The sequence below is a fragment of the Phalacrocorax carbo genome, chromosome 1 (genome assembly GCF_963921805.1).
Source record: "Phalacrocorax carbo chromosome 1, bPhaCar2.1, whole genome shotgun sequence".
NCBI lineage: Eukaryota > Metazoa > Chordata > Aves > Suliformes > Phalacrocoracidae > Phalacrocorax > Phalacrocorax carbo.
Window position 1 is genome coordinate 150,742,245 of NC_087513.1, and position 15,101 is coordinate 150,757,345.

General features: G+C 45.3%; 2 protein-coding genes across 7 annotated transcripts in view; one reads left to right on the forward strand and one right to left on the reverse strand.

Annotated features, from left to right (window-relative positions):
* SEPTIN10 (septin 10) overlaps positions 1–7,690 on the reverse strand; it is a 31,135-nt gene extending 23,445 nt beyond the window's left edge. For 4 of the 6 annotated variants that reach the window (XM_064439844.1, XM_064439814.1, XM_064439825.1 and 1 more), the window contains exon 1: positions 7,573–7,690. In XM_064439844.1, coding sequence (XP_064295914.1) covers positions 7,573–7,602 — 30 coding nt within the window. In that variant the 5' untranslated portion in view covers positions 7,603–7,690. Of the gene's footprint in view, positions 1–5,059; positions 5,235–7,572 lie in introns of those variants that run through there. The other 2 variants (XM_064439851.1, XM_064439862.1) reach the window with 2 other exon arrangements.
* An 82-nt stretch (positions 7,691–7,772) lies between these two features.
* Positions 7,773–12,930, forward strand: SOWAHC (sosondowah ankyrin repeat domain family member C). Its single transcript, XM_064439805.1, has one exon. It carries the CDS (start codon positions 7,888–7,890, stop codon positions 9,562–9,564), a length of 1,677 nt encoding a protein of 558 aa, XP_064295875.1. The 5' UTR covers positions 7,773–7,887; the 3' UTR covers positions 9,565–12,930.
* The last annotated feature ends 2,171 nt before the right edge of the window (positions 12,931–15,101 follow it).

The window sequence follows — 15,101 nt, forward strand, 5'->3', positions numbered from 1 at the left end:
CAAAATAGAGACCATAATCACAGGACGGTGTATGTTGTCAGTGAGAACTCATTCAGAGTAGCTGGAACTGAAACTGTTATTTACAGAAAATAATATATTACCTACACACCAGAACCCTAAGATTTAATATTATATATATAATTAGAAATGTCTAGAGGTGCATGTTCTTTTTCAAACATCAGCCAGCAATCTAGCATCAGGAGATCAAGGCAATGAGCATACTAAAAATGCATAAGATTAAAAGGAAATATCTTGGTTCATTCCAATGAACTGTATTTTTAAACAAATATTCCATATCAAAAATGTAAACAGTGACAGGTCCATGCTATTCTTTCTCTTATGTTTCCAATCCACATGCCATTACTGGTTCATGGGAACACATATAGCTAACATAGGAAAACTTTTATTTAACACTTACAAGCCCATAAAAGTGCCAATGTTTAACAGGTACACATAGCAAGTTCCAGAATTCTTGTAGCTAAAAGGATACGGACATTCCTCACAGTAAATACTCGTCCTCTTCTTGTTTTGCACAGGACTTCTTGTGTGGGACTACAGACTGCACTAACTCTCATTTTAGGCTAGTATAATCAGATAACTATGTTTTAGACTAATATAATGAGGAAAATGTGTAAGCAAAGTGAACAATTTAAAGAGAAAATATGACATCTTGGGGCTATTAAAAAAATAAATGTTCATTCAAAGTACATCTGAAAAATTTCTCAAGGTATTCCAGCATATGGAAATTACTATTAAAAGGGGCCAAGAAACACTGAGAACTGTCACTATCCTGTCCATTTAAATACAAGTGTATCTGAGACAGAGTGGCGGCACATCTAACAACTGTAGTTAGTGTCTCATACTGAAACCACCTCTACCGCCACCAGTATAAGACAGTTCCTCTAAAACAAACCATTAAGCCCCCACATCAAAATGCAGTGCAAGAGGCTCAGCACAACTGTAGAAGGGGAGCCTTCCCTCTTCATATCATCAGCCTAAATCCAAACCATTCTGGGCTACTCTCAAAATCCCCCCATAGCCATTTGTTACTCTCCAGCAAAAAACCCTAGCAGAAAGAACTTTATTCCCTTCCAGTCCACTTGGATTTCAGAGGACAAACCACTGATGCCCACAACCTTACTGACTGTTTCCAGAGGTCATTAGAGTAACTACGATGTCATCCACATAGACTATGTCAGGATAAAATGCATTTAGCTGAGGAAACTGGTATTACAGCTGTATTTGCTGTACAAAACTAAGTGCAGAAATAGACGACTGGAGTCCTCATAGGCATTAACTCCATAACTTCATTTTCACAGGGAAGGAAGAGATTAATTACAATTTAACAATTAAACTCAAGAGTTTACTGTTTTCTGGAAACAAAAATCAACAATAATTAATCCTTCTGCTGTTATATTGGCTGTTTATCACTGAAAATTTGACAAGTTTCTGTGTGAAACAGAGGACAATGAGAAACAATAAACATGCAAAACAAGGTGCCTTCTCTGTTCTTTGCTTAGAAAGCTATGGCTGTGCTTGTAACTCAACAGACATCTGGCTGTATCACTACTTAAAAATTCAGATCAGATGTCCAAGATGGTTAATTTCTTTGTACGTCTAAGTTTCTCATGGATATGTATTGCAGTCAGGAAAGACAGTAACAGTTTCTGCAATAAATATTTATGCAATTGCCAAGATATTCTGAGACATCTCAAATTTGCTGATATTTTAAGACATCATATTTAATCTTTCTTCAGTACAGAAACGTTAATTTAATGACACTACACAGGAGTGAAAACTAAAACCATTTTTCTGGAAATGTAAATATATAAAAGTACACAGCAAGTTCTATGTCATTTCAGACACAAGACAAAAAATTTAACCAAGACAGATAAGTCCTGCTAAGTTGTAGAAACAGATTACAGAACCTAGTGCTTAGAAGAATTTCTGCAACAGAGAAATTGTGTTTCTTCAGCGCTGTCCTGAGGGGGGCGGGGGGGAAGAGACATATCATCTTCACATTGTGCATGCAGAGATGACACAAAGATATTAGCTGAGATAATAAAGGGAAAGACTAAGAGAGCAAGAACATGAATTTCATTCACCCCACATGTAATTTAGCACCTTAACCACAAGATCACTTTCTAGTTCTGCCAGAGGTAATGACATGGTAAATCAAAAAAACTAACAACCACCCCTCAAAACCTCATACATTCACCAACTGAGTGTGACCCAACAATGAGAATGTCAGCAGGGGAACACACAGGATAGGGGAGAACAAGAATTTCAAGCACAAATAATACTACTTCTATCGTTCATGAGAACACATTTTAATGTCTTACGGTTCTTGTTTTGAAGACTGGCAAACAAGGATGAGCAGAAAGAGATAATTCAGGGTCTTAAAACCCATTTTTTACAGAGAAACAGTACAGAAGCATAGCCTATGTAAGTTCTTTCAAGAAAATGGCCAGAGTTGATTTGATCACAGTACATATATCGAGGAGATTTCTGGCAGTGCGCACACACATACAAAACCCAATACTATATTAATAGCAAAATTTGAAAAGCTAGAGACAGAAAGTTGTAGAATCTATTTCTATTTTAAATACATATATAATTTTTTAAGGGATTTTAACTGCTATTAAGCTGCTCAGTTAGTAGCCCCAGGACAATACAGAGTCTTCAGGAACCAGCTTCACCAAAAGTGCTGTAAAAAAAGCTCTTCATTTAGAGTACAAAACTTTCAAGAAACGTTGTGCAGCTCAACTTGAGACATTCTCAGTCACACTGATTTAGAAGCATACATTCTTGCATGTTGATACTTCTCCACACAACAAGTATCACAGGACTGACAGCTGCTGTTCCCATTTGGAGACTCACCTCCCTCCACCTTCCTTACGCAAGTACTGCTTTCTGAACCCATTCCATCTGACATCATGCGGAGCATTCTCTCAGTAGAAAAGCAATAGCCTATGTTTTTTCCCCCTGAAATTTTCCAAGGGCATCATCACATATCTCACCCTCAGTGCCATCACTACATATAGCTTCACTCTGCTATGGCTAACAAATAGAGAAATTAAATCCACAAAACTTCTTCTCAAAGAAATAATACACCATCCAGGTGAAAAACAAGCTACTACCATATCACCAGTTTAGAAAAATGGTAACAACTCCAAAATTAAGAAGTACAAACCATGCTGAAAGCAATTAAGTCACCAGATTAGCCAGTCTTTTCAAATTAGTATCCACTGGATGGAGCAGCTAAATTATGCTTGAAGACAGCATCTCATCCAACTTTATTCAGTGAATAACTCAAAGCTTGTAATCTGAATGCTACAACAGCTGTAATACTCCTGTAAATAATTCCTGTTTCTCACTGCTTTCTCAGAAAGCATACTTTCATCAAAACAGCACAAAATATAGATCGCTTGAGATGGTCCAAATCATCTGAATTTCTGCAAATTCAGTTAATCAAAGATATTGGTTTATATAAAGTCATCTTGCCCTTTAGTAACAGTGTGCAAAGAAAAATCATTGCCTGAAACAAAAGTAACATTCAAAAAATTGGGTTGTTTTTCTTCCAGAAACAAACTAAAAAAATCAGTTATCTTTTAAATTCACCACCTATTTTAGGCTAAAACTGCACAACACTGGGACGTTCTACAGCAAAAGCTGAGTCTCAGACTACATCTCTCTGTACCTCTCTGCATAAGCCTCCTGCAGAAGCAGACTTGCAGTCCAGGCAAATTACTAGCTTGCCACTCTGCTTGTAGAGATGACTGAAATTTGCCCTCCAAAGCTCAAAAAGTAATTAGTGTTCAGGTGCTTAGACAGGAGGTGAGAATCCTGCCAGGCACAGACAGCTCCTCAGGGCTATGAGGGCTGCTGCCACAAGGGCGGGCAACAATACATTAATGTGCCCACGGACACCCCAAACATGACTCAGAGCCCCGAGTTTTCCACTATCAGTAACAGGTGTGGACATTCATTAATCCAGTAAATATCAGTGTTGCTATTGCCACCTAATACATGAGGTAAGCAGGAAACTGAACGGATTTTGAAAGAGAGTAGAAAAATACCTTGCATTTTTGGGTAGTCAAAATCTAAAATGTAGACGTGTGGTGTAGGCATGCATACCATTGACATCTCTTGACGTCAATACACGTGTGAGAGAGATACAGAGAACAGACAGGATGAGTAGAGGGAACAGAAAAGAAACCTTGGCAAAAACAGACGGAAGAAAACAGAAAATATATGAGGATGAGGCAGAAAAAAACCAAAGAAAGGTCCATGAAGATGCAGAGTAAGGAAGTTAAAAATTACATGGAATTAACACATCAGTCTATTCTATAAAATAAAAAGAAACACACAGGAGTCGAGTATGGAACAAAACATTCCCCCCAAAAGGTGTGTAGAAAAAAAGTATTGTCCAAAAGACGACTGAATGAAAACTCATTTGACAATTTCACTCACAGTTATCGGGTAATTTCTGCAGTCTGACAGAAGCAGTAGACAACTTTTAGGGACTCACCCAAACATCATAAGCCCAGAATTCTTCCCTCATCTCTTTCATATGACTTCTTACATAGCATTCCAGTGCACCATTTTCCTTTTCTAGGCCACTTCAACACCCAAGACAGCTGAAGTTGCCTTAAACCATAAGTCACCACAAGATTTCCTTCATGCATGTATATACAGAGAGACATTGGAAGGAAACTAAAAAAATTTTTAAAAAGTGACATTTTTGCCCTACGTTTCTGTCCGAAGAAACCTGAGGCAGGACAGAATCTTCTTGAATACCCTGAATTCAACGAGGATGGGCAGAGGAAAAAGTGACAGCCTTGTCAAGAGATAACAGGGGCAGGCTGCTACTGAAGACAACTTCTGGACTGCATTTTGAGGTATTTAGGAACAAACAAACAAGCAGAGACACTTTGCTGGTTTTCCAGTTGTGATGAGGTGATTTCACAGACAGCAGCGCATTCATTTGTAAATGCCACTAAGGCCTATCTTCACTGACAGGCATTTAAGTAACTTGAAAATCTAGTGCATGCAGTACCTGTTCCTCCGTTGCTGCCTATGGATAGATGGGGCAAGAGGTAGCAGGTGGGGAATCAAGCCGTGATGACAGAAAAGAAACCAGTTCCTCACAGCTAGTACTCCATGTGCCAAGCAAAGGATGATGACGACAGTGCTGGTTCAGACAGGACCGATCAGCTACTGCTACACAGAAGGAGAAAGAGTTCGCTTTTGTGGACCGCACAGAAAGGCCTCTCTTGACCTGTGCATTTTCAAGGAAGGAAAAGCAAAGAAAGAAACTGAAATCTGGTGCTGTGCTCTGAGATGATCTTGACACAGAAAAATACACTGCTATCGGTACTGATATCACAACTGCAGTCACTTTTGGAAGATATGTACCTCTTTGGCTGTGGTGGCTCAGCTGTGCCTGTTGCAGCTTTGGCACTGTGTTTCCTGAAGAGCAGTCAGACTTCTTCACCCTTGAACACATTAGCCCCTTGTTGTTGATGTTCCTTGTCAGAATGAGAAAGCAATGCCAGTCTTTGATGTGAGAATGGCGGTTGCTATCAGAAGGCCGCTTTCACTGCAGCAAGGGGGTTTTTTTCCCCCTCCTTTTTAATTAATCAACAACAAGCACTGTCTGCTGTTGTACAGGGGCAATGGCTGCCAGAACTTTCCCAGAGGACAAATTTTCAAAATTCAGAAGTACTAAATACTTGCATCTCAGACTTTGTGCAGTCTGACTGTAAAGAGATTTACAGAAGGTCAGGCAGCATTCTGAGAGTGATTTTACATCTCTTGTAAAACAACTGAAAACAAAATCTTTCCCAGAATGTGGTGAGAAACACTTCATCAATTATACAGCATGTGTCAGACTAGGAAATATTATTTGATGTCAATATAAATATATTTTATATCATCACATTTACATCATTTACATTTACAAACCTAATACAAAATCACCCTCCTCCAGTACAGAACTATGTTATACCTCTGTTTTTACAGTATTCTCTGTCAGGCCTTCCATGTACATGCTTCTCTCTCTTCCCTTACCAAATCTATCTGCTTAGTGGTCCTTCAGTCCTGCCCTCACTCACTTTTCCTGATTTACTGCATCTCTCTACACTCTTCACGTGAAACATTAATCAGCAAGATCAGTTTGTACTGTTTCTCCTACTTTGCCTCTTAGGTTCTTTTCTTTCCACATCTTTATGGTCTCCTGTGAGAGCCAGGCTGTGAAGTACTGATTCTCCACCTCACTATATAGACATATTATGTATGAAGAGAGGAAACTTATATAAAGTTAATGCATTGCACTATGTTATACTGCAGCTGCAAAGGATTTGTACAGGCCTGAAAGAGAGTATGTGTGAAATGGAGCTCTCTGGGCAGGAGCCCCAACAAGAAAGCAAGCTATGCTCAACAGTCAAGTTGTGAGCAAGCAGGGGAACATGAATGAAGCCCTTTCACTCTTGGCCTGAGGTTGGCCAGCACATGGTTGGGCCCTGGGATGGCTCTAACAATGGTCCCACAAATAACTCTTTCAGCACCCAAACTCAATGCAGCCCCTCTTCCTTCTCTCGCTCCCGTGCCTCTCTCTCGGGCATCCTGTTGAGAAGCAGAGCAAGACACTGCCCTAGATGAAAACCACTCCAAGGAAAGAAAACTTCAAAAGAGTAAGAGCTGTTTTCCCATTTTTCAGTTCATGGGACAGCTTCAGGAACAGCTCCACTGGTGTAACTGAGGTGTAAGAGCACAGCAGCAGGAATGAGCCAAGAACTGCCAGAGTCAGGTACTTTACCTTCCTGCTACCAGAAAATGCAAAAGTAGCTAACTACACGGCTGGGGTGGAGGATTTTCCCCCTAATTCCTCTCACGCCACGTTACTTCTAGAACCCACCTGTGCTTTGTATTGCTGAGATGTAAAACATGGCAGAAAACTCGAGTGATAAATGAATTGCTTTATTCCGTGCTCAAAAAGGGAACTAATGCTCCAGCACTAACGCATGGATGGGTTCAATGCCTTCAAAGCGTAAAGCTGCCGGCTTTACCGTTACGCACTAGAAAAGCATTTCTTCGACAGCCGAGATTCAGCGCTACAACCTATGACTGGAAGTGGGCCGTAAGCTGCGGTGAGTCCTCTTAAAGGCGACACCTGAAAACCAGGCCCTTCAACGACAAGGTTTTTTAAAAGCCTGGCAAATCCGGGAGGCAAACGCCGTGCCAAGGCTCCGCTTCACTCGCCGGCCTAAAGCCCGCACTCCCCGCCGAGCCCCGCGCTGAGGCCGACCCAGGAGGGACCCGGTGCCGCCCTCCGACACCCTTCGCCGGCGCCGCTCGGTACCGGCAGCGCTTCCACCGCCCCGCACGGTATCACCGCCGCCCTCCCTCCCTCCCTCCCGGTGTCGATGCTGCCGGGCCCGTCCCCTCAGCCGCGCCGGGGTGACACCTACCACCGGGTACCGCCGGCGCAGGGGCTCTCCAACAGCCACCACCACGGCTAACGGCCGGCGAAGCTCCCCTCCCGGCTCCCTCACAGCGGAGGGAACTTACCGGCTGCCGACCGGGACTGGAAGTGGCCATAGCCCCGCCAGGCGAGGCAGGGAACGGCGCGGACGGAGCGGCCGCCGAGGGCAGAGGGCGCGCACCCACCCGCCGCCGTGACGGGGCGCTCTCGGCCGCCGGCTGAGGCGGTGGCACGCGCGAGCGCGCGGGCGGAGCCACGGCGGCCCCACGCGGGGAGGGGCCGGTAACCGCCCCGCTGCCGCTGAGGCGGGCGCTGGCGGCGGTGGAGCGACCGCGCCGGCCCCTCCCGGCCGGAGGGTGGCGCGGCCCCGCCGCCACCGCCGCGGCAGTGATTGCCGGGGAATGCCGCCGCCCGGAGGAGGGGCTCGGGCAGCAGCGGCTCCGCAGCAGCGAGGAGCAGCGGCGCGACGCGATGGGTCAGGGGCGGTGATGGAGGAACCGGGGGAGCTGCGGCAAGAGTCGGTGGTGCGGTTCCTGGCGGCGCGGGGCGGGCGGGCGCCCAACGCCGAGCTGCTGGAGCATTTCCGGGACTGGGTCAACCCCCCGGAGCCCGGCCGCCGCGCCGCCGCCCGCCACCGCTTCAAGGAGGTGGTCAACGCCGTGGCCACCGTGCGCCAGGAGCCCGGCACCGGCGTCAAGTACGTGCACCTCCGCCGCCGGTACTGCGCCCCGGAGCCTGCCGCCGCCCCCCTGAGCCCCGGGGAGGAGGCGGCGGCAGCGGCGGACAACGCGGAGCGGCCGAGCCCGCCGCCCTCCCCGCGGGCGGGCGCTGAGGAGGCGCCGCCGCCGCCCCTACCACCACCACCGCCGGCAGCGAGCGACGATGCCGGCAGCCGCCCTCAGCCGGCGGGGCGGCGGGGCGAGCCGCCCCGGCCGAGCCCGGTGGCGGGCGGAGGCCAGCGGAAGGGGTCCCGGCGGGGGCCGCTGCCCGGGCGCGGCGGAGGCGGCGAGGAGGCTAGGGTAGCGGCGGGCCCGGGGCGGCCGCCGCCGCCGCCTCCTCCTCCTCCTCCTCCTCCTCCTCCTCCTCCTCCTCCTCCTCCGGCGGTGGAGGGTGCGGCGGGGGTCGCCCCCGGGGCGGCGGCGCAAGGGGGCGGCCGCAGGAGCCTGCGGGAGGCAGCGCGGGGCGGCTCGCCCCAGCTGAAACGCGGCGCCCCACCCGGGGGGACCCGCGGTCGCGACTCGGACAGCGCCTCGGTGGCCTCGTCGTCCGCCGAGGAGGAGGGGAGCACCACTGGCGCCGTGGCTCTGGACCCCCTGGAGCACGCCTGGATGTTGTCGGCCTCGGACGGGCGGTGGGAGAGCTTGGAGGGGCTGCTGAGCTGTGAGCCGGCGCTGCTCTGCAAGCGGGACTTCATCACCGGCTTCACGGTGCTGCACTGGGCTGCCAAGCACGGGCGGCAGGAGCTGCTGGCCACGCTGGTCAACTTTGCCCAGCGGCACCAGCTGCCCGTAGACATCAATGCCCGCACCAGTGGTGGGCACACCGCGCTGCACATAGCCGCCATGCACGGCCACGCCGAAGTTGTGAAGCTGCTGGTAGGAGCGTACGATGCTGATGTGGACATCCGCGACTACAGCGGGCGTAAGGCTGCGCAGTACCTGCACCAGGGCACCTCGGGGGATATGCGGAGCCTTGTGGGGGCCCTGGAGGAGGAGGAGGAAGAGGAAGGGGCTGCTGGCAATGGGAGTGGGCGCTGGAGGCTCTCCAAGGTGTTGCCCTCCAACCTCATGAGCTACCGGCTCTCCCACCACCACCACCACCACCACCACCACCATCACAGCGCTGGGGAGGAAGCTGAGGGCACTGAAGGGGCAGCGGTGCCAGGCAAGGGCAAGGAGATGACCAGGAAAGCCTCCAGCAGCGGGCGGATGAAGCCTCGGCTTAATAAGATCCGCTTCAGGACTCAGATCATCCACAACACGCCCTCCTTTCGCGGTGACACCGAAGAAGAAGAGCATGAGGAGAAATCCCTGAAAGCATCATTCAAGCTCAGGCCGAAGTCCAATGTCTTTGGATAAGGCCGGGGAGCAGGAGGTCTGGGAGGTGGGGGCGTGGACCAAAGTGCCCTAGGGTGTAGCGCAGAAGGTGAGGCAGGTGCAAGTGGCTGCTCATCTAGACTCATGTACTCCAGGGAGATGGGTCCCGAGTATCTTCCTTTAGCTCAGCTCAGTGGGGTCAGTGAGCCCAGTGGGTCGATGGGGCTCTGGTGGCTCGCGACTCCCGAGAGCAGTTGCTTTGGCTGGGCCCTCAGTGCTGAAATGAGAGGCAGTGGGTGCACTGACAAATGCTGGGGTGTTCAAAAGCTCTGCTCCTTCCTCTCTAAAGGCAAGCTGCGGGATCAAAAACCTGTGTTAGTGGATCTGCTAGCATTAGTGAGTTGAGTGGGGGAAAGAAAAGTGCAAACGCTGTACTCTTATATTTTCAACTGGTACTATAAACTACTTTTAACCAACTTGCTCTGTCAGAACACCTCAGTAATATGCAAGTATACTTCTAAGTTTCTCTTTAACAGCAATACCACCTGGCACAATGTGGAGTTGGGTACCCAAAATGAGACGGTAGATAACAGTTTACTCTCAGAATCCAAGCTTCAGTCCAGCAAAGACTTGAGCCTATGTTGACTTTATGCATTGAAATTTGCCTCATTTGACATCATGAATATATTAAAAAAAAATCCATTGCACTGCAAGCAATGAATGAAGTTAACCACGTGCACAAGTCTCTGTCATCTGAGGTACTACTGAGCTTGCTTATTGCTGTTGGAATACTAATACAAGATAATGGAAGCAAAGAGTCTTTTTATATATTTGGTATCTTATGTCTTCTCTTAGGCAAAGCAATTTTATTTTAATCACTGTGAATTCTCAAGTGCCAGACCTAGCACAGCTCCAGTTATTGAGTCTGGTCAATTCTTGTTAATGTTGTTTGTGTAACTCACTGCATTTAAAATCAGAAAGTTGTGTTGTATGTGCTACCTGTGGAAGTCGTTCTCTTTTAGAAAAGAGCACAGACACCATTGCATGAAATCCTCATGAAACTCTAATGTGGTCCTGTAATGCAATAGCTACAGGTCAGTGTTCGCTAGTAACTTGTGTGCCAACCCCTTCAACTGACTTTGTGCAGAAATAGGGAAGAAAAAAAAAAAAAAGGGTGGGGAAAGGTGAATTCACACACAACTCTGAAACTCTATCCCTGTTTATCATCCTGAGTGAAACCAGTCTAATGCCATATTCTGGCTAAGTGACAGCAATGGTGTTTGAGTTCGTTTAAGCCTATATTTCTAGAGAAGTGATAACCAAGGCTTTGAACTGTTGTTCAACAAGCTAGTAAGTCTTAATCTGATTGATGAGCCTATCCGTCTGCTAAAGCTTTCAGAAACCTTGAATCTTGTTTCTCTGCTTTAAAGGTAGCAATTCCAGTGAAATCTAGGAGGCAGATCTGTATCCAGACTCGGCTTTCCTTAAGAATGAGGTATTGAGCTGACCCTGGATCCTGAATGCTGCTCAAGGTAGAAGCTCATCTGTGCTTAAAAGCTAAGGTACGGCCAATTTCAGTGCAACGTTTGTCAAAGCATGTTTTAAGTTGGCTTCCTCAGAATGTATGTGCATGTCTGGCTGGTAACTAACCAAAAGTGACAGGCTTTGGCATGTTAAAATCCAAATTTGAGACACTGATTAAGTGCATGCCACAAGCTCTAGAACACCTCACAGGGAAGCTGCTGCTGGGAGTTGTGCACTTTCAGAGTTACAGCTGTCTGTAGCTGTTGCTGGTGGTTTACGTTTCTTGTAGCGACAGAGGAAGGGACTGCTGGCAATTCATTGGTTTCAGTCTTCCCGTGTGGATAAATTACCAATTTCTGCACTTCGTGTCAAAACCTAATAAATGACAGTATTTGCATAGACAGGCATGCAAGCAACTGTTAACTATTTCTGGGAGAAGTTACGTGAAAAAGAAATTGAATCTCTGCATAGGTGCTGGTCATTACTTCTGTGCAAAAGACTAGAAATTATACAGAGGTTCAGTTTTAGTTTATAATTTATAAGCTCTATTATTATAGACTCCATGTGCCTTCCTTTTGGGTTGGTTGCCACAAATGTGATGGATAAAATCAGTCTTGCAAAGCACTTTGTCTTTACATCCGTGGGACAGGACCAGAAATTTCCCCTCAGCCCTTCCCATTCAAGCTGTAAACTTGTACAAATATGGGGTGTCTGAAAGCGGGGCAGGGGAATACTAATCATTTGAATTGTACTGTAGAGCTAATGCTTTTGTAACAGAGAAAATAGTTAAATGCCTAAGTCTTAAACTTCCTCCACTGTGGAAGATAAATAGCTTTTTGGACTTCTGTAGAAAGGAAGCTTTCTGACTGAACACTTTCAACATGAGCCTTCTTTGGCACGGCCACTTCTGAATTGACCGCATATTCCATGCAACTACCTATGCCCAAACCTTATTAAACTAACTTTCCGCTTCGAGAGTTTATAGTTCTTTCACATGAACTGTTGGGTGAAGTGTTTATCTCTTCATGTGCAAATAACAGAGAATTGCGCAAAAATACTCAGTCTTAGTTAGCTGTTGGGGTCTGAGGAAATAGTTTGAGAATTTCAATGCTTTGGGATTTGGACTGCAGCACACTTTGGATCTTAAAAGACTAACTGGAATATAGTTTTATCTTGCATAATACAGTTGAAAAAGGGTAAAAAATGCCTCATTTATGACTTAGTATTTGAAGTATCAAAGTGAAACGGTTAGTCCACTTATACTGTTTAGCTCTCAATTAATGAAATTTCACCATAACGGTCCAAAGGTCTTTGCAAGGTGGGGTGCAACAGAGCAAACATCTCTGTTGGTGTTTGACATGTATTGACAAATGGCTAGATAACCACTAGTGTCTGTCTGCGCTATGGGACTAAAGCACTTTGATTTCACATTATGACTTTGTCACATTCCACATGGTTACTTTTTATAACATGAGCTAAAACTTTTTTGTTTCGAGATAGGAAAGGCTTGATGCCTTGTTTTAGAATATTTACAGTCTAAAGGTACTCTTGAGTCAAATATTTTGGATACGTTGCCTAGAAAGATGTGAATTTGAAATAAAGTTGTATGGTACAGAAAACTGGAGCACTTACTGGTGTCTTTTTAACGGTATGCTTGAAGTTACTGAATGCGTTTGTTCACTTTTTATGATGGTGTGTAAGGCAGCGAGACTGTAATGTAAACATTTGATATCGTTTATTGTATCTAACGTTTGAACTATTTTAGAGGTCTGGAAGCCTGTAAGTTTTTAGTAATGCAACTTTTTATGGGTGTCTTTCTGAATTTATGAGTTAAGAATCTGTAAGCTTTAGTTTTACTGAAATAAAAAGAGCCCATGAATTGTTTATGCTTGAATCGACTTCTGTACACTTAGGTGCTACTTGCATATTGGCTGATGCAACTATGTACCAGTTTGCCTTTTTTAGTCATGAAGATGTCTGATATTGTCTAACACTGGAAGAGTAAGATGTGGAAAAAATACAGTTGGGTTGTTAGCAAGACAGTAACATTTTTCTTTGGCAGTTACTGTCTAATAGCTCATGTCAAAGTAAATCGCAACAATTTTTTATTTCTTTTTTTTAACAGAAGTATGTCTAAATAAGGGCCTGGAAGAGTGGCATTGCTTATCTTAAAATAGCATCCTGACCTTATTTTTATGCAACTAAATATCTCTGACTCTGGGAAGATGAATATTAGTTTTGGTCACTACGTAAAGGTCAATACCTAATTAAAAAAGGTTTAGGATTAAGGCGTTTTGTAATGTGTCTTAACTACAGCTGGCAGCTTCTGTAAAGGAAAGTTTCATTACATTACCAAGCTAGACTGTAGGATTTGGTATATCTAAACGTTCTTGGAAGCTCTTACCTTACCAAAATATATGTTAAATCTAGTAAACCTCATGCTGCTGGTAACTCCTCTGAGAGACATCCAGATTTGTGCGTAGACTGAAAAAAGTCTCAGCTGTTACCATGCTGGTGGATCAGGATCAGCAGCTCCAAACCAAGCAACCCCAAATCAGTAGTTTGGGGTCACGGGTGAGAGGAGGAGGGAGGAGGAAGTGCTTTTGGAAGCTTAGGGGCGAGCAGGGGCATGCGGGAAGCAGCTGAGGTTATGTGGGAGGCAAAGGACTCAGCAGGAGAGCACTCTACGTGAGTCTTGCTGACCATGCAATGCTTAACTAGTTGTTTAGAAAATTGTATCTAAACATATATCCCTTTTCCTGCAGAATAACAATTGAGAGAGAGACAACTTGCTGAGCTCAAATGTAAATTCATGTCTGATATTAAGTATTTTAGTTGGTCCTCTTACCAACATTTCTTAGTGTAGCTAATGATGTTTGCAAAAGCACAAACAACTCTTGTGTTGAGTGTAGTTACAGCTGTTGCAGGAGAGTCCTGGGACGTCAGATTGGTCTCACTTAGCTTTAGGCTTCTGACAGAAAGAAACCCTTCAGCATTGCATTGCTAACTTGTTTGTCCATTGGCTAGAAGGGAGTGGTAAGGGGACTACTGTCCTGACTTAGCGTGCCTTGAGTTGCATAGAATGCATATGGACCTGAAGACATTAGATCAAATTTTGGACACTTAATCCAGGAAAAAAGTCATTTAGTTTAGTATTCTTGATGGAGTTGAAGAAAAAAGAAAAAGGTAATCTCATTTTTTCATGTCCTCAACTGGGTGTGAGGAGAAGGAAGACATCTGAGGTTAATATTGGGGTTTGGGAGAGGGACTAGATTTTCAGTTTATGTTAAGTTGTGGCCAGTTTGGCAGGGAAATAATGGAACATATGATTTTGAATTTCCAATTTTGTTATAATGAAATGTCTTCTCATTTTGCAGCTGTTCCAGACTTTATCTTGTATAATTTTTCAGTTTAGCCAAAATGAGTACTGATACTGGTATGTCCTAATATGCACACATTATTGGTAAAACTGAGCCAAGCTACCAAGTTTTGTTTGTTTTTGATAAAACTGTTTTACAGGTGTGTTGTTTCATATTCTGTGTTAAAATTTGAAGAGACCCTATTCTGAGATTTTTACAAGGAGTTAAGCTGCTAGTGGCATGTGGAAAAGTTACCTTAAAAGCAAGTAATACTCCGGTCAAGGTGCAAAAGCATTCTGTGTTCTTTCAGCTGGATTAGTCATGTCAGATGAACCATGGTAGTTTAGGTGCACCTACCCTTCTGCATAGACAGCCGTAAACTGTTTCCTCCCCTAGATTACTGGGAAGCATGAGAAGAAGCTAGCAAGTTATATTAATCTCTTTTAACGTGCCCTTATTTCATTAAAAGGCATTTTGTGAACCTGTGGTAGGACTGTCAAGAGGTGATGATGGAAGTCAGCAGATGTGTCTCCGTGCATGCCTCTGCATTGATGCAGGTAACTCACTGAAGCTTAATGCTGCCTGTCGAAAGCAGTCAGCCTGTAGAATGCATCCTTGCATCAACCCTTGTCTGTGAAGAGAGACTTTGGAAACTTGACCTTAAACATTTCTAACCACCAGAGCAATTCAGTTGCT